We start from the raw sequence: 24,360 nt of genomic DNA, 5'->3' as shown, positions 1-24,360 counted from the left end.
TGGCTTGTCCTCATAAAACCCCATTAGCGGAGCGCTGTGAAGTACAGTAATGCTCGACTTTACCTCGAGTAATCCCGCTCTCCATTAGCAAGCTTTGATATCTGATCCACCGTGTAAAAGAAGATGAAATGATTGTGCACTCTCTATTAATGACACAACGAGTCCTGAAAGAATAGCCAATATATGTGCTTTGTCACAGTTATAAGCAGTAACTCAAGCTGATTTTATATGGACAGTGTCTCTGGAGCATTGTTGCACAACACACTTAAAGAATTGCCCTGAGCCAATAACAGATCTTCCCTGTACTGAGGACTTTATGCAGTGCATCAATCTCAGCTAATGTTCTTTTATGAGGAGAACAAATGCTGAAATATCAGTGCAGGCATCTCTCTCGTGCTCTATTGTGTTCAGTTTAGGAAGAGGAACAGAGGCACTTCCCGTACCACAGGGAATTTATTAGATGTGTCTTTTATGCAAAGTGTGCATATCAGAGTGTGTGTTTCAGTGAGCAATATTTGCTCTGGCCAACTCTTCCCGAGCACAAACGGATGATTTTAGTGCAGTTCTGCTAATGGCCTGGTTTGATTTTGTTATACTTGTCCATTTGATGCATGTAAACAGCCCGAAACGCTTGGACACACTCATAACACACACCAGATGTGTCTTATCAGGGTTGTTAGTGACTCGACTGAAGGGTTGATCAGTCACTGTTATGAAGTGAAGCAATACAGTTATCCAGCTTTATATTAACTCCTCTGTACAAATGACCTACAAAGGTTGTTTCAATCCAAATTTGGGTCAAATATGGACAAACCCAACCGTTGGGTTAAAAATGTAATTAAAAAACTTTACCCAAATTTGGGTTGAAACAAGCCGGCATTTTTTATGTGCAGTAACATCACAAATATTCTTAAATTATTAAGTGCTTGCTATAATAATAATAATAATAAAAAGCAAATATTATATAAATAAATATTATGATAATAATAAAACATTGTGCATTTAAAATTTTCACTCAGACGTTATGATAATTTTAAATTTTAAGGGTAAAAAAACTTAATTAATAGATATCGCCATACTTCCCCAGTTGATTACATATAGAATTGCAAAGATTTTGGACATTGGATGAAGCCAGGTTCAGAATTCTTGTTTCAGACTGTTGACATATTAAAGATAAAGGTTTTTACTGAGGGGATTTTGGATATCTCTTTATACCACTTCATAAATGTTCATGTTTTAGGAATAAAAACATTTATGCAAGTGTTACTTAAAAGTAGATTTCTGAAAGAAAGATATTTGAAGATATGAATCGTAATTAATATAATAAACAGTCTGTTTTGGATGTTTTGTTTCCAGTAGTCTGAACAACATGTTATGAAAAGCCCACATAGAATTGACCAGTGCCTGAGAAACGCTTTGGTTTGGGGTTTTCATCAGTTTCTATGGTTATTCATTGTTTGATTGGTGTTTGTTAATTGGTTTGGTTCTGAGTATTCAAGCCCAGTGTTCTGTTCATTGTCTGTTCTCATCATGTTCATATCGGTTGTTCTGTTCATGTTCAAATAAATATTCACGGTGCTGCTGCATTTTGATCCATCATCATCATTGTTCTTCACCCGACTGCGACACAGACCAAATGTTCTGCGGTCGTTCATCTGAAGAACAGTGTGTGTGTGTGTGTGTGTGTGCTGAAGCTGTGGGGATATGTCCTCATGTTATCTTAAACCGCAGATGTGCATCTCAGCTCTGATCAGATCAGGACACTTTTACTGCAACCTGCCGTTTTAAAGCAGAGAAAATCTATAAGATGGCGTATGAACAACTCCAGTGAAGGAAAATAAAGCACACGTGACCATGTTGAAAACAAAATGAAATTCTACACACACAATAACATTGTATGTCTGCATAGTCATGTGACTTTATTGTATCTGTTGTTGGGATGCATGATTTCTTTTATGATTATATATCATTATGGCTACAAAATAATACTACTACTACTAATAATACAATTATTAATATTATTACTATTTATTGCAAAATAAAAAATATAAAAATACAAAAAAAACTAAATAAAAAATTGAGCATTTAAGAAAATTATTTTATAATAAATCTATTTAATATTACTTTATGTACAATAATAATAAAAATAATAATTATTATTATTATTATTAAATAAAGATTGCTTAGGAAATATTACTGTAATATTTCACGGTTAAATTAATAAAAATCACGATTTTCAGCTTCATTTCAATTAATTGTGCTGCCCTTAATCTGTGTAAAAAAAAAAAATAAGAAATTGTCATGCTAATATAACACCCAGGTCTTTAACTGTAGAGGTTAAAGTAACAGTACATCGTTCTAAGTGCAGATTATATTCTAAGAGATTCTGTGTACAGGTTTTTGGCCCAATAAGTAATACCTGGTCATCCAATATTTTATATCTTTAACACACTCTTGTCAACTTGGATAATTTAGAGATTTCATAGTTATGCCACTTCGGCATAACAGTGGAAACTAATTCCATGTTTTCTTATAATATTACCAAGTGGCAGCATATTTATTGAAAATACATCTAAGCTGTAGATGTAAGCTAACAGTGCCTGTTCACTGAGTCGCAGCGGGTTCATGAACAGGTTAAAGCAGGTCTCTGGAGCTCTAAGTGCATCTATAAGCGTCCGCTGCTCTTTCTGAAAGTGTTTATGGAATGTGGGATTTTCAGCTCTATTTTCACTTCTTCAGAAATGTAAGGTGAGGTCGCTCTGAGCTAAGCCTCTCTCGACAGCGCATGAATGCTTCCACTTATATCTTATAGCTCGATTCTCTTCTTCTTTCAGCTCCATTTTTCTGCATTTCTAAGTGTTGAACATGGTTGATCTTTAGGCAAGCTACCCATTGGTTTCATGCACTGGTCAGTTTGGGAAATCTGGGCTATTTTGCCTCCATATAACGTGTCTTCTTTCAGACTAGTGGCAAAAAATATACTTTTTTTTTTACAGTGCACTGAAGAAGAAAAAAAGGTTTTGTGGTTAAGGTCCATTTGGCCTCTTCTCTGAATAAATAATGAATATGGTTGCATGTTTGGCAATTTTCTAGTTTTATTTACATTGTTTGCTCTTGAGTTTGTTTGTGTGTTGTCACAGTAATTTATTGGGCTGTAATATCATGATGTGTTTGCTCCTCTACTCAAAATAATCTGTTCAGTTGATTGTTACCCTTGTCATATTTCACGTTGAGGTCCGCGTGTGGAATTTTAATGTATTTTTAGAGTATCATGTGATTTATGCCCGTGTGATTTGCCACTATAGCTTAAACAGCAAGCATAAATCATAGAACAAAAGTTATATAAGCTCTATCAGGCTGAGAAAATATTGAACAATGAAAAGCCACACTGCAAAGATTGATTTCTTATTTTCAGTACAAAATATCTCAACCTTCTTAAATCAAGAGAGAATTACTAGAGATGAAAAATGACATTAGATATTTGTCACGCTGGGCTGTGCAGACAGAGATGAAGGAGCAGGTCAGAGATGAAGTCCCCCTGTGGTGAAAATCAGGCTTTTAATGTTGTTTATATGTCTATGAGGTGTTTTTAATATGCTTTAAGACAAACCGTGTGTAAATTCATACCATTGCTGAGTATTTCCTCCTTAAAACTGCAGTGAACCAAAGACAGTCTCAAAAACACGCTTTGAAATCGCTGGTGTTTATGACGTCACAAACTACCTTGTAACCAATCAGATCAACGTGTGATCGTCAACCAGTGGATCTCTGAGCTGTGTGAGTGAGTGGAGGCGGGGCTCATTTGTATATTCATAGAACCGCGTATACTAAATGAGGCAAGCGTGTAGAGTTACATTCAAGATATTTTAAGGCGTGAAGAATTTAAATATGTCATTTTGGTGATCAAAGATGAGTTTTAAGGGATACAATTATTGACTACAGCTGTTTAATATTAGCTGTTTAACTATTAATAAATAAAGATAATCCAAATAACAGGAATCGCAGGAGCGCAAAGACGTAACAGCTTTGGCTTCAACTCAAAGTCACTGACTAGAGGACAATGGACAGGGCTTAAATGCACAAGACAACAACAAATCCAACCAGAAACAGGTGTGCAACATAATTGGTAACCATGGCAACAAATGAAGAGTGGAAACAGGGAAAAAACGAAATGGACGGTTGACTGTGTAGGGTTATAGGGGATTGCACTAAGTTTGAGCTATAGCAACAGTGATGCTTGCCTAATAAATGACTAATAACACAGTAGTAAAATGATTGATTTATTATAGCATAACTGTTAATCTCTCTGCCCAGTGTTGAGCAGCATCACTCACCAGCGTGTGTAATTCTGTGTCTGTCAGGTGACTCATGCACCAAAGGTCGAGCAGCACGGTCAACTCTTGGGCTTGTTCGATGAGAAGGCCTTTCTGTCCAGTAAGCAGCTGAAAGCAGGTGAAGATCCTTACAGGGAACATGCGTTCAACCTGCAGGAGAGCGACCAACTGGGGAGCGAACGCGCCATCCGAGACACACGCCACTATCGGTAATATGTTCATTTGTTAAATGTTTGGGCTATTTCAGGCCTGTTATGTTAAAAGACGGTACAACTTGTCCTGGGGTCAGATAGACCCACATTAGTTTCCAAGCAATTCACCAAAAATCGACACGATGAAGCAGAAGACCACTGTTGTAGACTTAAAAGATAAAATATGGGAGAAATGTAATAATTCCCACCAATTTCTATTGTATTATTTCTATTATTTTGGGATATATATACATATATACATATATTGTCATGACTATTTGTTGTGCCTATTTGCACACTAAGGTGCAAATAACTACTAGTAAGTATAAATAGTATTTATCATGATTGTCAGGGTAAAATGGGTTTCTCACACAACAGAAAACATTCGCTGACAGACTTTTTTTTACTATGAAACTCAACTAAAGAATCAATTTTCCCTGAGTGAATCAGAAGACGAGACTTCAATTTCAAGTAAACTTTTGTGTCTTAAATTTCATGAGTTCTCAATTTTTCAAAGTGTTGATTTTCGGCATTTTTTTACTCCTTTCCAAAACACATCTATTTGTCGAAACTTTACTTGCACATGCAGGACCCTAAATGAGGAATATTCACACAATTTCAAGAATTGATATACATAGTTAATACATAGTTGAACCATTGATCTTCAAGCAGTTTGAAAATCGAATGCGGATCAAACTGACCCGAACACAACAGCGTTCAGCTACTAATAGAGCTTAGTCTGGTCAGACGCCATATTGAATTTAACGCAGATGAAAACGAGGCTGTGAGGGATAGACGTTCAGTCTTTACAATGTATAAAGGTCCTAGATCACATCATTTTCACAACTTAACAACTTTTAAAACTGTTTTATGGAGTTATTGTATACTGATAGTTTATTCATCAGCTGAAAAATCGGTATGTTTTCATTCCTGTCAAAAATGTAATATTTTAACTTATATAACTTATTTGACCATGTTTAAATCCACTCCTTATGGCAGTGCAATTGTCTACCATTGTGAGCACAGCCGTGACAATGAAACCCCTGTGTGTGTGTGTGTGTGTGTGTGTGTGTGTGTGTTTGCTGCATTCACAGATGTGCCTCTATGACCTTTGACCCTGACCTGCCGCCCACCAGCATCATCATCACTTTTCACAATGAGGCGCGCTCCACCCTGCTGCGCACTATTAAAAGGTAACAGCCTGGAGAGAGTCGAACACACACACACACACAGTTTCTAGAGCTGTTCCAGACACACACACATTCAGCTTTACAGCAGCGCTTACATGCATGAAGAGGGAAATACAGCATTAATCCTCCTGTTACCAATGAAGAACCTGCACTTGTTTCCTTAAAGAGCTATTTCTACCTATTTCCAAATCCTTTACTTGCAGATAATATAATATTAATGAAATAAAAAGGCCACTTATGTGTACTTAAAATGAGCACACTTTAATGAGCTTTTTGTAATAGTCAAATTAAAAGTTTTACATTTTAAATTGAAGTACACTTATTTTGATGTACTGACTAATATACTAAAGCACATTTAAAGTACTTGATTATAATTTTAAATGTAGCATATTATTTGATATAACATTTAAAGTTAAAGAGGACCTATTATGCTTTTTTTCCATGTTCATCTTTCTTTGGTGTGTGTAATGTTGCTGTGTGAGCATGAAAAATCCAAAGCACAAAGTCCCTCCAGCGGGAGTTCTTCTCTATATCAGTGTCAGTGTTTCTGAACTCCTGAAACGCCTCCATTGTAGTCTTGAGTTTCTTCCGGGAACGAACACGCCACAATATTCCTCATTTAAATAATTCATACGCAGAATAAAGGGGCGGGGCCTGGTTGAGTTAGTTAGTAGTGTGTTGAAACTGGCGGTTATGGGAAGGGGCGGGACATTTCCCAAACACACTCGAAGCACTTGACCAATCACAACATTCTAGTCCAGCCGACCAATCAGAGCACAGTGTGCTTTTCAGAAGGAGGAGCTTCATAGAGACAGGAACTAAACGGAGCGTTACTGACAGACTGGGAAGAGAGGAGCTGCAACAATGGAGAATATGGGAAAAACAATGTGTTTTTTTGAACAAAACCTATTCTAATATAGCCCAAAAACAAAATCAAGACTTTGTAAAAGGTAATAATATGGCCTCTTTAATATAATTTAAATGTACTATATTGCAATTTCAATATAGTGTAATTATGAACATATTTAAAAACATGACATACAAGTTTCAATAGGAGTGGCATTAAAGTCTTCTAGATTACCACAAATGCTTGTCTTTTCATTCAGCAGTACACGTGAAACATATTTCAAAGACAATAGAAATAATTATGAAAGCACATATAAAGATGTACTTAAGTGGGTCAAAAAAGCATTCTAAAGTTAAGCTAATTGCTTTTGAATTGCATTTAAACTACAATACATTTTCATTTAACATCACATTCAGTATATTCTAACACGTCGTCTTTTTAAAAGTCTGCTAAAGTGCAGTTCTTCTTCACAAGGCATTTTGCTATGCGATCACCGTGGTTTTATAGGGATCTGTTAGCGTGTTACGAGGGGCCGCAAGTAAAAAGAGCCTAACCACGCCTGCATAATTTAAGGTTTCATTCATGTCTGTAACAACAGTGCAGGACAAGTTACACACTGAAGTTTAATACTTAGGTTAAGGTATAACGCATTAGCCTTTTTATATGGATGTATGTTGTTATTCACCCTGTTCTTTTTGTTTCAGTGTACTAACGAGAAGCCCGCCTCATTTGATACAGGAGATTATTCTCGTGGATGACTTTAGCTCCGACCGTAAGTAGAGCTTCATTTCATTTCATACACACACACACACACACACACACACACACACACACACACACACACACACACACGAAAGCACTGTATGAAAGCACTGAATGATGACAAAGTGTTTCCCACATTTGTGTGTGCTCATATTTGACCTTTGTGGACGCATTAGCTGTAGTTCTTTATAACTATTGCTCATTCTGTGTCCATCTATGAGCCAAGGCTGAACCCAGCCCTGCTGTTGTCATGGTGAGGAAACAAACGGCACAATCAGAATTGCAGCTCTGTTGTGATTAATGTTGTGGAGCGACAGAGAGACATGAAGTTGGCAAATGTTATTTTTCCCTTTACAGAGATCATGTGTTGAGCTTAGGCAGTGCTTTATTCAAAACACACACACACACACACACACACACACACACACACACACACACACACGCACGCGCACACACACACACACATGCAGAGATGCAAGCAACTGAAAATGAGATAAGACTGCACTACTGATTGCTTAAAGGGTTCATATCTGATGAATTGTCAGGTTTCTGAACTAAATTCTGGTTAGATTTGCCTATCTATAGCAGTCTTTACAGTGCTAATCATATACAGTGAATACACTGCAAAACTGATTGGTCCCACTTTATATTAGCTGTCTTTAACTACTATGTAAAAAAAAAAAAAAAAAAAAAAAAAAAAAGTTAGGTACAATGTGCTTATTGTGTTCAACTTGGGCTGCTATTTGGTGGTATAGGTTAATGGGTTGGTTAAGATGTAGGGAAAGGGTTAAAAGTATTATTATAGATGTAACTACATGCAGATATATATTTTTTTTAACATAAATACAATGTAAAAACATGTGTACACAATAAGTGCACTGTATCAATAGATTAATATTAATGTTAGTACATATTTAAATCATCCAAATTATTTTTGTCTTGTTATTCAGTACAAATATCTAAATATTCTTAAATCAAGATAGATAGATAGATTTACTAGAGATGCAAAATGACATTAGATATTAAGTCTTGCTTTCTGAATTTTTTTAAATTAAAATTAAGTGAGTTTATGCTTAAAACAAGAACAAAATGCCAATGGTGTGATTTTTCTTAGCCCATTGACAGATACTTATTTTCTTGGTTTAAGCATAAACTCAATAAATGTTGAAATTTTTTTCAGAGAGCAAGACTTTTTGCTTCTCTTGTAAATGTTTCGTGATTTAAGAGTGTTTAGATATTTGTACTGAAAAAAGACACAAATACTAAAGTAAGAAAATTATTATTGCATATACTGGGCCCTATCTTGCACCCAGCGCAATTGACTTTGCACACCGACGCATGTATCATTCCTATTTTGCACCCGACGCACAGCGGACTTTTCCCTCCACAGACGCACGTCGGTAAGTTAGGGAATGAACTTGCGCTCCCCGGGGCGGTTCAGCGCAAAGAGGAGGCGTGTTCCGGCGCAAACATTCCCTGGTGCTATTTTGCAGTTTCAGAAAACAATTCCGCCACAGACCAGGAAAAACCTAGTCTAAAGTCAGTGGCGCATTATTCAGATGCTATTTTAAGGGCGCATGCTTGGCCATAATGTAGCGTGTGCACAACGCGCATACACTTTGATTCTCTCATCTACACACAGACGCAGCAGTTCCCATTTTTAGAAAACCATACATTATTACAAGGAAAAATATTACCACACGAGGGAAATCATTGTGGTGTCCATGAAGATGTGAAAAAATAGGCATACATCTAGCTTACACATTTACCCAAATTATCATAGGCCTGTTTAACCAAAGCTAATTTGGGTGGGTTTCTCCATCCCCAATGTCACTTCTCTGTGTTTTACGGCCCTGACGAGAACGTCGGTCTCCTCGGCTGTGAACCACTCCTGGCGTGTGCCTGGCAAATCTGCTGTTATAATAGCAACCCGCCATGGAACAAGCGCGCCTGCTCTTAAAGGGAATGTGAGATGTCGCTCTGATTGGTTTATTTCACGTTACGCCCAAACCACACCTATGAGTAATGAAGCTACTTCAGACCAACCCATTTTAGATTTGCGTCGGGCGAAAGAGTCATTTATCCCGCCGGTATAATTGCAACAGCGCCCGAGATCCACCCACAAAGTTACTTGCGTTGCGCTTTGATACTTGCGTTTCAGATCGTTAAAATAGGACCCACTGTTTTATAATGTGTGCAAACAGCCTCTGGCAAACTTTAAATATACAGTAACTGGATTAAAGCTATAAAGATTTCACTGACCTCAGACATGCCCAAAGATTAGAAGTTGTGTGTTTATTTCAAAGCATGTTAAACTAACACAATGAGTTTGTTCAGAAGTTTGCAGGCTGATTTTTGCTCAGGTCATGGGATTGTATCTAATTTGTTGAGTTTTCAAGACCTGCATCTAGTCAGGCTCAAACAGTCAGTATCTTGAACTATATTTGTCTTTGTTATCAGAGTCAGAGGAATATGTGTTGCTCAGCACATCTGGATGGAGGAGCGCAGGGTTGTTTGCAGAACAGAAAGCTCCTCAATAATTTAAACGAGCTTTTAGTTTGTTGCTGGATAAACTACAAAATGTGCCAGGTTTGATGAATGATTTATTTACTGATAAAAAATTGCAAATAAGTGTCTGGAAACATTACATTCAGTTTGCACTTAAGTAGTCTATGCTTTTCGCAGTTCTCTATTAATAGTTACATTGCACTCAGGTAAACAAACTGAACATTATTATAAGGTGTCAAAATCATTGTGATGGATATGAAAGAAATGTACATACAAAGCAACTTTTGGATTGCTATCAATGAAGCAAGATGCTTTTCCCCACACAGTGTCGTTACTGAATCCACCAGCCAAAGCTTGACAACCCTCTCAATATCAGATCATGTACATGCAGATGGGGGTGTTGATCATGGTGGCGAGCAGCTTGGAGGTTTAGCTCTAGCCAGCTGTCCTGATCAGGTTTCTGTGTGTATTTGTGAATGGCCGTGACTATTCAATGTAATTACCTCCAACAAATGAGCCTCAGAGGTGCCAGCTAGCAGCTGTCCTGACCGGGTTCACTGCACCGGTTTGAAACACTGCCAGGCTTCATGCTGAAGCAGCAATGTTTTCATTCTGCTGGACATGTAAACCTGCAAATGAGCAAATGTGTTCTGAAGGGTAAGGCAGGATTTTCACTGCACCTTTAAATCCTGTTAACGCTAGTCTTAACACACCTGAACTCCTCTTTCATTAGCAGGACACTTAGTAGATTTCTTGCTTTTTCACGCTGTATATCTCACTTTAGTCCTGTTTTTTAAGGCAAGTATGGCTATTGCTACTGATTGTACTTAGGCTTAGTGATTAGAGAGTCAGACTGGAAACCTGAAGGTTGCGGGTTTAAATCTCAATACCGAAATGACTGAGATTCCCTTTGAGCAAAGCACCAAACCCCCAATCGCTCCCCGGGTGCCGCAGAAAAACGGCTGCCCACTGCTCACGGTGTGTGTGTGTGTGTGTTCACTTCTCACTACTTCTAACTTGTATGGGTTAAATGCAGAAGACAAATTCTGAATATGGGTTACCATTCTTGGCCTTCACATGTCATTGTCACTAAATTTAAGAGTATTAAACTCGTTGAGTTGAGAACTCGATCAGGGATGCCAAGTCAGCAGTTTTCTCATGGAATTGGGCTACTTTTTAACAGTCACCAATGATAAAACCATGCTACATGTTGAGTTTTGTGAAGGAGGGCCACTAGTAGGGAGCCTTTGAGCTGTGTTAATGATCACTATGATTTAGTGGTTTTCAATTTGCATAACAGTGACAGCAAAATATGTATTTTAGGTTTGGGAATGCCATGATTTGATGTTTGGAGTATGATCATTGGTCTATTTTTGATTGGCCATTGGGCTAGTTTTGTTATGCAGAGCTGGCAACCTTAAACTCATTTCTCACCGCTGGGTCAGTCCATCTCAAGTGGTGCAATGAAGATTACATGAGCATTTTTTAAATTTTCCTTTTTTTAAATTATTTTTTATGATTATTGATGACCTCTATGTATTGCTATTGTAAAAGCACCAGTTTTATATTTTTGTGTTACTTGTTTTAACCACAACGGCTGTCTTTGTGTCATGGCGCACAACACATTTTGTGTTGCACAACAACAAAAAACTGATCTTTAGTCCAGGTTTCAAGGTACTTATAAAAACATTGTGCAATTTTTTTTCCCCCTTAGACTTAACAAGTCCAAATGTAATGATCAGGATTGGTCAAGTTTTAGTTTTCTAATTTTCCTAAGTTTTTAGGGAGTAAAGGTAAGTATATAGTGCACATGTAGACTAATAAAGCAATAAGCCCCTTGAAGCCGTGATTTACGGCTAAGGGGGTTTTGTTCTAAATTCACTGTAAAACACGGCTTCAAGGGGCTTATTGCTTTTATAGAACGGTTACTCCATAAAAATATTCATTCTAATATTTATTTCATTCATAAAATAAACCCCAGCAACAAAAAATACGTAAGGGATAATGTAGAGCGAGGCGGTTGTTATAGCGAATACAACCCCGACAGGCTGATCAGGAATCTTGAATCATTATGTCTTGAATCAGCCTGAAGGGGTTGTATTCGCTATAACAACCGCCTCGCTCTACATTATCCCGCTTATTACATGGCTACCTACCAAATAAATCAATAATTTGACACAAAATGTTGATTTAAAAAGGAGTTTATTGAATTAAAAACGATTGTATTGCTTCCACTAAAGAAAATAATCCGTTCCGTCTCTACGATTAGAATCCTGCGTCCATAGCAACGCTCTGTTTTTCATGGCAACGGCGTGTTATACTTCGCAGCGGTCAAGAAATAACACACCGCATTCTACATTAGAATTCAACCAAGCCATGTAATATAACGTTATAACACATTTATTCCTCCGCCAAGCAATGTAGTTCCAAAGAGGTTGCCAAGCAACACATGCAGCAACAAAGAATCACAAACGGCAGTTGTGCAGTAACACTAATGTAATGCGGTCACAGGTGTGTGTTTGTTGAGTAATTTACAACGGCTTTGAACGCGGCTTAACCAATCAGAATCAAGGACCGGAACTATAAAATTTGTTTTGAACCATGACACAAAGCCGTTGTTTGACAAAGAAAAAAAAAAACTTGTTTTGCAATACCAACACATAAAGATTAAAAAAAAAACCTGAAAATTAAAGGTATAGTGGAGGATCTTTCTGAATTTTAGATAAGACCCGCCCTCTCCACTTTTTGAATAAGTTTGATTGATTCACCAGAATGATTGACAATTAGGAGGACCAATAGTATAGGTGATCCACCCGGAAGTAAAAAATCCTCCGCTATACCTTTAATGGTCAAGCAACTTTACAATTTTTTACAATATTTACCATTTTTGGACCACTTGAAATGGACTTACCCTGTTTGGTATACCGGCATGAATGAAACCTCAGATCATGAGGCTTTTTGTTACATAGATGGAGGAATCGGGATCAGGATATCACAGAGACTTGCTGGTGAGCTCTTTTGGCTTGAGTCTGCCACAATACGGAAAATGCAGGAGGAATCATAAAAATGTAATTTACTAAATAACACGGAATGTCACAGAACTTGGCAAAATTTTTATGAATAAATCAAAAGTCCCTGTATTAGGTAACACTTTAATTAGGTGCATTATTAGGTAACACTTTATTTTAAGTTGATGTAGTTACATATGTTACATCTACTTACTATAGTAATAACAGCATTATATTCATAATTACTAGTAACTAACCTCAAACCTAGCCCCATTGTAGCCAACCACAGACATATCCGATGAGCGTGTGAACACAATGGCCAATCAGAAGTGCTTACGATTCCGCTCACCAGCGCTCAAAGCGTCACAATTTAAAAATGTCAGTACCGACTTGGTACCAAGTCGTGAGTCCTGACGCTTTCAAACCTTGGTCCCTGAGAGCGACTTCTCGAAAGGGAGGTTGATGCACACCGTGAAATTGTGTGCCTGACTGTCCTCTAGGCTCTCAGCAGGCGCTTCTATTTGTCCCGCCACCACCCGTGATTCAGGAGGTCTGACAGGCCATACGCCTCATCTTCCCTCACAAGCGATTCCTCCATTCAGTCAGTTTGGGTGGTTCCTGCAAGAACGCTGCTTCAGGGCACCGGAAAGACCAATTCAATCCAAATGATTCCTCTGTTAGACTTCGTGGCAACGTCTGCCTGATGTCTCTAAGTGGGTTTTGAATACTTTAATGAAAGGTTACAGGATTCAGTTTGAATCAGGATTATAGTGAGTTGCACTGATTTAAGCAAAAAATCTGTTGTGATGCTGTATATTCCTTTGTAATTAACACTGAATATAAATTCCACACATTTAATTTCCTCACGCAAAACAAATACTGACAACAATCCACACACAAGTTTCTGAGACGCATGCTATCTGCCAACCACGGTGTGAATGTGGTCGTGAGATCTTGATGACATCTGGATTAGAGTGAGTGTGACTTGACTTTTGTCCTCACAGTAATCTGTGGTTAATCCTCCCCCATCACCATCTGCCACTCTTCCTCTTCACCGTCTTTCTCTAACACATGCAACACACACACACACACACACACACACACAAACACACCATGTATATGCAATACAAACCATAAGAAGCTTTTCGGCACATAGAAACAGGGATGCAATTCTAATTCTGAAGAGGGAATTCTGGTTCTGATTCCTCTTAAAAATTCTTTCCTTAAAGGTAGTGTAGGTAGGAATTTTATAAAAAACTTATTTTCCAAATTTGTTTAAACTTTATTTATATATCAATACATAATTAAAATGTAAGTACTCTGAAAAAGAAAGTATAAAAATCGAGTGTCTGTAGACCTCTCACGACTGTTTTAAAGACAGCTCATTATTTCCATTCACTCCACCCCCTCCCTTCTGGGCTCCTTCCAAAACCACGCCTCCAAAACACATGAACGCGCGATGCGACCGCTGAGCTGGAAGACGCATTATTTACCTGAGACGAGCGGAGAGGAAGGAGCACAGTGCATGTAGTGACATCATGTCAGAATCACATGTAATAAAAAAATCTAACTTTATCATTATGAATATAAACAAATAAGATGTATTTTAGTACTCACTATCAAGCTAGCATATTAATATTGGTAAAGTTTAAAATATATATTTTTTGATTCGCTATCGAGCTAGTTATCTATAAGGCAAAGCTAAAAACAGGTTGTATTGATACACGTTTTTCCATTACCATCAGTTACACTGTGATGAAGGTGAATTTCGTGTAAGATTCATAACATATGGTGTTCTGCATGTAAGAGTTTCCATGATGAAAGCATTGTTGACTCTGATGAGGACTACACTCCAGAGACAAGTACAGCATCGTCAGCTCGAGGACATGTCCGGGGTCGAGGGCGAAGCAGAGGAGGTCGTGCAAGAGGCCGTGCAACTAGGGTCCGAGGATATTGACACGCGTTTTATTTCTTTTTTTATCTAAAGACTTTTTTTTCATTACCTTTTCTAGTACTGTCTTCCTTTTTTTGCCTTGTTTGCCTTCGCTAACTGCATATGCCGGTAATGTGAATTTTGATTGCTCTTTCTCTGCCATTGGTTTGCTATTCCTAGGTTCCGTGCCTCTTGAATTCCTCAAATCAAACGGGTTCGCGCAAGTGGGCAGATCCTGTTGCAAAAGGGTGGTTGCCATGGTTGCGAGAGAGTGACAGTCGCCTAAGCCAATCCTTTGTTTCGTCCCGAATGGAAATAATGAGCTGTGTTTAATGCAGATTAAACGGTCTAGAGTTACTCGATTTTTATACTCTTTTTTTCAGAGTACTTACATTTTAATTATGTATTGATATATATAGAAAGTTTAAACAAATTTGGAAAAAAGTTTTTTATAAAATTCCTACCTACACTACCTTTAATGATACCTTAAAAAAAAATTACTCTATTTTTCCTCAAATAGTTGCAGCTTTGGTGAACATAAGAGAATATAAGAAACATCTTTCAAAATCTTACTTACCCCTAACTTTTGAATGGCAATGTATCATGGTTTCCTCAAAAATATGAAGCATAAAATATTATAAATATGAATAATATTTTCAACATTGGTAATGATAAGAAATGTTTCATGATTAGAATGATTTCTAAAGGATCATGTGACACTGAAGCCTGGAGTAATGATACTAAAAATTCAGCTTTGATCACAGGAATAAATTAATTATTTTAAAATATGTTCAATCAGAAAACATACATTTATTAAAACAGTTATTTTTAATTTCTATACACATTTATAGTCTATCATCACATTCGATTAAAGCTCGAAACTCAGCAAAAACATAACTCCCTTTGCCCTGCTGAACATTTTCTAGGTATATTTTCAGCGTTCCCTCCACTTCAGCAAAAGAATGCAGATGTTCAATAACCATTAGTGCAACCGAGCACAATGCAAATCATTCAATTAAAATTGAGCCACTTCTGCTTCTGGATTCCTGGCTTGTCAGTGCGTTTAGTTTTCACTGCGGTTCCTCTAGAGGTCTAGATTTACCTGATTTGTGATCAAGCTGTAATTAATCCTTCCTCCTCCAAAGTCAGCCGCGGACACGGCTTATGTGTGTGTGTGTGTGTGTGTGTGTGTGTGTGTGCGTTTGTTTCATTCACAGATTGTTTACGTGTATCTTGTCTGTTACATTTTGACCTGTTTATTACTGTAAAATGATCATGTTGAAATGTTGATTTGCACATGTGTGCTGCACACTCCCTTGGGATGTTTGTTGGTGTATTCTGGGAAATCTGATCTCTCTCTCTCTCTCTCTCTGTAGCTGATGACTGTCGACTGCTCGCTCAGATCCCAAAGGTGCGCTGCCTGAGAAATGAACGCCGGGAAGGTACGTGTGAAATGAGAGGAGTGGAGACACGCTCATATATACTGAGATAAAACATGTGTAATGTTTTATGTTGAATCCGTAAATGCTGTACAGTTATTGGAGAGATATTTAAACAATTCAGAATTCATATCTCCCCTGGACATATTTTTCTTTCTTATGCACTTGTACCGTTTTTAATCATACACTGTAAAACATTGTAATCTGCAATTGTTGCCTTAAAGTGCTGTTTCTACCTGATTTACCACCTACGATTTTTTTGTTGACATAAATTAAAAGATATATATATATTTTTTATTATATATTATATAATATAATACAATTTACTAATAATATTATAATCATATAATCATATTTTTCACTAGAAAAATTTGACCTTTTTTTCAGTAAATACTATGTTACAAGTATTTCAAATAAATGCTCAAATAATCATGTAAAAAATTTATCAAGGTTTCCAAAAAAATATTAAGCAACTGTTTTCAACATTGATAATAAACTATACTAAGTATATTAAAATAGAAAACAGTTACTTTAAATTGTAATAATATTTGACATTATGTTGATCAAATAATGCAGCCTTGGTGAGCAGAAGAGACTTCTTTCAAAAACATAAAAAAAATCTCACCGACCTGACACTTTTGAACTGTAGTGTATATGTTTATGCTTAATCAACATTAAGGAGGACATAAGCTTATAGATGATGGTCAGCTTTAAGACAGACATGGACTAAATGCCACAAAACGCCCATTTAGATTTCACATGAGAAACAACCCAGTCATTTACTGAGTGAACTGATGAGCTTGATTTGTGCGCTTGTTTGTTATGGGAAAATGAAGTTATGTGTAATGAATGTGCTTGTCTGTCGGTGTCGATCAGGTCTGATCCGGTCTCGTGTCCGAGGAGCGTCTGCGGCTTCGGCCTCCATCCTCACGTTCCTGGACAGTCACTGTGAGGTCAACACAGACTGGCTTCAGCCCATGATCCAGAGAGTCAAAGAGGTGCGTTTGATACACTCTCTGCCATACGTGCAAACCCCTTACACACGGCATCACTAACAGCGCCTTCATGTTTTATTTTTAGTCAGACTACTCAGCCACTCGAGCACAAACACCCCATAGATCATCACTGTGCCATTATATACAAAGATTATCTATAAAAGAACACTTTCAGACCTGATATTAAGATGCGTTTTGGTCGATCGGATCACAAGTTGACGACGCAAAATTAATCTTAAAACGCATCTTAATACCAGGAGTAAACAGAGCCAGTCTAATGCATAAAAGTTTATTTCTTTATTAGGCAAGATATAATAAATGCCTTCCCTTATTTATGTAATGAAAGTCCACTGAGGCGAGTTGCAGCTGAACCCATGTGCAGTTTATTTACAATAATACAAAATGAGCAAAACAAAGAGACTTGGACTTTGACTAAAATAAACTATAAAAGACATGAAACTATAAAAGTGAGCCAAAACCCAAACCAATGTGACAAACTCAAAACATGCAGATACAAATAAAACGGCAAAGTATTACAGTGATATTCATTTATTAAAAACGTATCTAGTTATTATTGGTTTTCAACTACCCACATCGCAGATCCATCTAGGACAACAAGTGCTAAATACCAATACAATTAAACCAGCCAAATATTCATCTATTGTTAGGAAATAAATATGATCTTTTAAAAAGGAGAAAACACTTCCCATATACACTGCCGGTCAAAAGTCTGGAATAATTACTATTTTTAGTCTCTTATGCTCACCAATAAAGCATTTATTTGATTAAAAGTACTGTAGCGGCAGTAATATTGTGAAATATTATTTACAAATGTAAAATAACTGTTTCTGTGTGAATATATATAAGCTGAAATGTATTCCTGTGATCGAAGCTGAATTTCCAGCATCATTACTCCAGTCATCAGTGTCACATCAGTCTAATATGATGATTTGATGGTCAGTTATTACCAGTTATTATTGGTTCTCAATTATTAATAATTGTTCTTATTATTATCAATGTTAAAAAAAAATGTTTTGCTGCTTCGTTTTGTGTGTGTTTGGAAACTGCAACACAATTTTTCTTTTAATTTGTAATAATATTTCACAAAATTACAGTTTTTACTGTATTTTTGATCAAATAAATGCAGCCTTGGTGAGCAGAAGAAAAAAAATCGTAATTACTCTAAACTTTTGACTGGCAGTGTAGTTTGTCCAGTTGGTCAGGTGACTGGTCTGGAGAACTGGCGAAATCTCGAGCTATTCTCCAGACATCATGCAGACAGTCTGTGGAGGAACGTCAGAAGTGTGTGTAGCTTACGAGCAACACTGATCATCTCTGATTTAGAGCAGTGCTTTCTTCAGGAATCATATTTTGCATTGGTTTGCGTCATCAAGTCACGAAGCAAACCGCACTACAGTTATTTACTGTACAAAATTAAACACAAACGTCCCAAATCTGAAACCGGCAAAACAGAATTCAAAGTGATTGACGTTTTGGAAAATTGACTATAAATGTCATTTGAATTGTGATGCTCTCAGAACAAAACACACTACGTCATGATTATCATCACTGCATGAGCCTGTGTTTAATGTAGTCGAGATTTGTTATTAGATTTGTTCACAATTTCAGAGGATGATGCATGTCATGCAATAACCTGCTAATTTGACTAGCTTCTAACTAGTGACACGTGATTTTGCACGATTACTGTAGTACAATCAGATTTTTGACTTCATCAGAATGAACTTGTGACCGGAGAGCATTAAAGGGCATTAAACTACTCAGTATTGTTTTAGATAGCTGTGTGTCGTGTCAGGACGTTTTAATACACTCTCGGTCTTCGTGACCTCTGCAGCAAATCACGGTGTTTCAGCAGTGTGAGTGTCATGATGTCAGTAGTGAGTCATGATGGCCTGAATCCAGTCTGGTTCTTCAGAGGGAGATTTTCCCAGAATCCGAGCGAGAGGAAAGCAGTTTGTCTTCTCACAGCTGCACCATGTAGACTCTCTCGTCCTAAATCATCAAGAGCGATTATCATCTTCATCATCATCATCATCATCATCATCTACTCATCTGCTGTCCTCCAGCATTAGAGCTGTAACTGATCTTGTTTGTGCTACAGACAGAAAGATTTTTCAGATGGAAATACAAAAATTTGGTTATATCCCCCCGAAAATAATACAGTCCATGAATGTTCCTATTTCTTTTCCATTTTTTTACTCAGGGGTAATTTTTTATACTGTTTGTGATCGCTTTGTGTTTGTGGTTTTCTCAGTCAAACACTATGAGCTGACGCACGTCTGAATAATCAGAGAACTGAAGACACACACTGAGAGAAACACACACTGTTCAAACATCACTGTGAAAGTGTTGAGTGTGTGAAGTCTTGAGCGGCACTCAGTCTGACTCTTCACACTTCAACAGACTAACAGTTTCTAATGTGTATGGAGCTAGAAAAATGACAAAGCAATTTGAATTTTGTACATTTGATGCATATTTTTATGGATCTGCATTTATAAACAGCAGATTTGGTGAAATTAGTTAGAAAATATTCAGTTATGAAATTAAAGAAATCACAAAGTTTGCAGCTAAAGAAGAAAATCAGGATTCTAAATAAAAATGTTCATTTTAGAATCTGAATGATACAAATATTTAAAAATACAAATCTGTTACATATGCCTCAAAAACAATTTGTTAAATGTCACATTTTATACAATTCAGATTTACAAAATTCTATTCTTTTTGCATTTTTTCTGGATCCATAAAAATAACAGTTTGTAAAGAGCTTTACGATAGTAAATGGCCATTTGAAATTGAATGAATAAATAAATAAATTCTTATTCTAGAGTAAAACATAATTTAAACGTACTCACCTTGTTTGGACACTGTACTCAAGATATATAATTTCAGTCCATTTGGATAACAGTTTTAACAAACAAACTTGTAAACTTAAAGTGATTCATATTTGACAGTCATACATGAATGAAACAGTTAAGATTACTGTAATAGTACTAATAAAACGAATGATTTTAGATACACAATCACCAGTTTTATATGTTTATCATCAATAAATCCAATGTTTTAATCTCATATGTTGAAACTAGTGTCCACAGCTAGCCATATTTTAATCATGGTCATACTTTTTAACTGAATTAATGATTTTTACAATAAACCTTTTGAATTATTTAATTTATTAAAATGATTTAAAAAAAAAAAGATTGATGCAGATAATTAAAAAAAAACTTGGCCATAATTATTTTGAGTGCAGAAATCGTACCTGTTTCATTTATGAATGACTGTCAAATGTGCATCAAATTAAGTTTATTAGTTTGTTTAGGTTAAAACTGTGTAATTCAAATGGATGGAAAGATTGGGTAACACTTAATTTTACAGTGTCATTGTTACACGTTACATGTAGTTACTGTAGTAATAACTATAAATTATGCATAATTACATGCAATTAACCCTAAACCAAACACTCATCTTAAAGTGTAACCAAAACTTGACAAGCCGTGGACGACTAAGTGGAGTGTCCTAATGTTGTTCATGATTGCCTAATGCTGTATGAATCTATGAATCTATGTGGGATATGTTGCAGATGGATTTCTGGGTCCCCCTCCACACACACACACACACACACACACACTGCAGCTCTGAGCACAGAGTTCAGTGTCTTTGGGTAGAGCGCCAGCTGTAATTGAAAACATTTGATTTTCTTATGCAGTTGTAATATGAACTTCCCCCGCTCAAGTTTTTTTTAATGTGACACACGCTTACAGTACAGGCTCATAAATAGTTTTATGCACAACTGTACTCACACAGCAGCAAACCATATTTCAAATGAGTCTATTTTATCTATTTCAATTTATATCTTAATTTAAAAAAAGTGAATGTGCATGTATAACATTCTACCTATGTAATAAATATGTTATTTATGTATCTGTTATATTATCTTGGCATTAAAACGAACAAACTGAGGGGGTTTCTAGTTTAGCTGCTGAGGGAGGGAGTGACTCTACATTTGACATCTTTCTCTCTTCTGACTGCCACGATCCATCTCTCTATAATTTGTTCCTCTTTTGGAAAGTTGTGAAAAACAAACACAAGAGAAAGTTGCTGTTACAGAAAATGGAGGAATAATATTTGTAATGGTCTGCTCTACAAGTTTACACTGCTATGCTGTAGTTTACAAGTGTGCAGCTGAAACCAGACTGGTCTACTGGTCAGCTGGTGTCCTGGACTGGCCATACTGGATTATTACGAAAGAAAACATGTGGGGCGGAGACTTCGTTCTATGCATTGGGTGTTGATTGGATGTTGAGATGTGGGCGTGACATGCAAAATGGGCGGAGTTTAGGTGCACTAAATGATCGGCATGCGTCGACATTTTGATTAAAAATTACAAGTCATAGACAACACAAAAAAACATAGTCAACACCGGACACTGAACTGAAAGAGCTCAAGGCTTAAATTACAGTTTTTCTTGATTGCTTAAATACTAGAACCAGACTTTTGAACAAAAATTTCAAAACATAACGCCATTTATCAAAAAGCACACCCATTTCCCTAAACTATAAACAACATTCCCCTGTTTTGACACATGAGTCAGATTTGTTGAACTGTCACTGCAAAACTCTACACACAAATCCCTTCATTTCTCATTGCCTAGACCATGTTGTCATTTAGGAAGCACTAGCATTCAATATTGTTCACTCAAGTCAGCACAGCTTCAGCTCAGTTTGCACACAATTACCCAAGAGGAAACAATAAGAGTCAAACTGATCACACATCAATCAGAACCTTCAATAGATAGATGAAAGCGCCAGAGTCAGTTTATTGGGTTTTGGAACAATGGATCCAGAAAGACATGAAGGAAGAGGTCGAGGACACTGGAGTGGAGGAGGAGGAGGAGGATGAGAGGAGGTGGAGGAGGAGGAGGAGGATGAGAGGAGGTGGAGGAGGAGGAGGAGAAGGAGGAGGACACTGGAGTGGAGGAGGAGGACACTGGAGTGGAGGAGGAGGAGGAGGAGGAGAGGAGGTGGAGGAGGACACTGGAGTGGAGGAGGAGGAGGAGGATGATGAGAGGAGGTGGAGGAGGAGGAGGATGAGAGGAGGAGGATGAGGACACTGGAGTGAAGGAGGAGGATGAGAGGAGGTGGAGGAGGACACTGGAGTGGAGGAGGAGGAGGATGAGAGGAGGTGGAGGAGGAGGAGGATGAGAGGAGGTGGAGGAGGACACTGGAGTGGAGGAGGAGGATGAGGATGAGAGGAGGTGGAGGAGGATGAGAGGAGGTGGAGGAGGACACTGGAGTGGAGGAGGAGGATGAGAGGAGGTGGAGGAGGAGGAGGATGAGAGGAGGTGGAGGAGGACACTGGAGTGGAGGAGGAGGAGGAGGAGGATGAGAGGAGGTGGAGGAGGACACTGGAGTGGAGGAGGATGAGAGGAGGTGGAGGAGGACACTGGAGTGGAGGAGGAGGAGGGGAGGGGGGACCACAAACAACAGAACTTACCAGTTTTGGAAATGTTGTTTTGAATTTATTGCACCAGTGTGTTAGACTATGTTGTAGTGTGTGTGTTTGTGAGGGCTTGTGTGTCCTGTCTGAGGGCAAAGTTTGGTTTTTCAGCAAGAGTGAATGGTTTTGAGTGTAGAGCTTCATTTCGACCTGAAAATAGGATGTTTGAGGAACTGGGTGAGGCGTTATGGATTTGTGTTTACAGAAGCATAGTTTCAAGAAGTGTGTTTAAGCAATCGAGAAAAACTAATCAAGGAGAACAGAAACAGTGTCACGTATGCTGGATAGTTGATCTGAGAGATTAGGCTTGAAGAGCAGTTAAGTAGAATTTAATAGAAACCAAGAAACAAACAGATACAATCCAGTTAGTAACGTCAACAAAGACCAGAAGCTAACTGAGGAAATAAATACACTCTGGCAATGGGGACACGTGAGACTCTAATCACACTCTCAAAAACACTGGGTTAAAGACAACCCAATTTGGGATTGGGATCGGGGAACCTTCTATCTTCAGACCGCCGCCCTGCGTTTCACTCGTAACCAAAAAATCATAAAATTAAACGATATACAGAACAATAACAAATTTATAGATACAGAAAATGTACACAAACCTTTACCGAAGACACGGAGCTGCACTGCTGTTTACCACATTTTGACGGAGCTGCACTGCTCTCTCTTGAAGAGGTCGCAACAAGCCCGTGAGAAACAACTCAATCCCTGGGTTGTTACGTCTGACCCAGGATATGGGTTACACAAAAACGACCCAAACACTGGGGGTTGTTACGTCTGACCCAGGATCTGAGTTACACAAAAACTACCCAAACACGTGGTTGTTACGTCTGACCCAGGATATGGGTTACACAAAAACGACCCAAACACTGGGGGTTGTTACGTCTGACCCAGGATCTGAGTTACACAAAAACGACCCAAACACTGGGGGTTGTTACGTCTGACCCAGGATCTGAGTTACACAAAACTACCCAAACACGTGGTTGTTACGTCTGACCCAGGATATGGGTTACACAAAAACGACCCAAACACTGGGGGTTGTTACGTCTGACCCAGGATCTGAGTTACACAAAAACTACCCAAACACGTGGTTGTTACGTCTGACCCAGGATATGGGTAACACAAAAACTACCCAAACACTGAAAAAATAACCCAAAAAATGTAGAAAATATAACCAAATTCTTTTTGCAATTAACCAATAAAACAATGAATGACAATGGCAAACTAGGGAACAGGAACTAAACACACTGGAACTAAACACAGGCAAAGTAAGGCAAAATAATATCAAAATAAAAGTCCATGGACCCAGACACATGGAATTTGTGACAAACAGGTGTGTGGAAACGAATTAACAACCAGAGAAACTATCTAAGAACTCAGGCAAACAGAGTCAAAACAAAACCAAAACAGAATATACACTTTACTAATATGCCTACATGAATTAATCATTCATAATAAGATAGCATAGCATGCATTTAGAACAGAGACAGATTTTCGTTTCATGCACTTTAGAAAATGTTCACCTGATTCAACTTAAAAACTGAAGCACAGTTGCTGTCTTAATTTTTAAGAATAATCAAATCAACTCATTTTTAAATCTTGGCTAGCAGAATCCTAACTTAAAAAAATAAAA

At 37.6% G+C, this 24,360-nt stretch overlaps 1 protein-coding gene across 3 annotated transcripts in view; it reads left to right on the top strand.

The window, feature by feature from the left end:
* galnt16 (UDP-N-acetyl-alpha-D-galactosamine:polypeptide N-acetylgalactosaminyltransferase 16) overlaps positions 1 to 24,360 on the top strand; it is a 54,768-nt gene that overhangs the window by 4,244 nt on the left and 26,164 nt on the right. For 2 of the 3 annotated variants that reach the window (XM_084392854.1, XM_084392856.1), the window contains exons 2-6: positions 4,362 to 4,543; positions 5,620 to 5,718; positions 7,267 to 7,334; positions 16,150 to 16,215; positions 17,089 to 17,210. In XM_084392854.1, the coding sequence (XP_084248980.1) occupies positions 4,362 to 4,543; positions 5,620 to 5,718; positions 7,267 to 7,334; positions 16,150 to 16,215; positions 17,089 to 17,210 (537 nt within the window). Of the gene's footprint in view, positions 1 to 2,609; positions 2,749 to 4,361; positions 4,544 to 5,619; positions 5,719 to 7,266; positions 7,335 to 16,149; positions 16,216 to 17,088; positions 17,211 to 24,360 lie in introns of those variants that run through there. The other variant, XM_084392855.1, reaches the window with a different exon arrangement.

Source organism: Rutilus rutilus, assembly GCF_951802725.1.
Source record: "Rutilus rutilus genome assembly, chromosome: 21".
Taxonomy (NCBI): domain Eukaryota; kingdom Metazoa; phylum Chordata; class Actinopteri; order Cypriniformes; family Leuciscidae; genus Rutilus; species Rutilus rutilus.
This window is presented reverse-complemented; position numbering and strand designations above follow the sequence as displayed.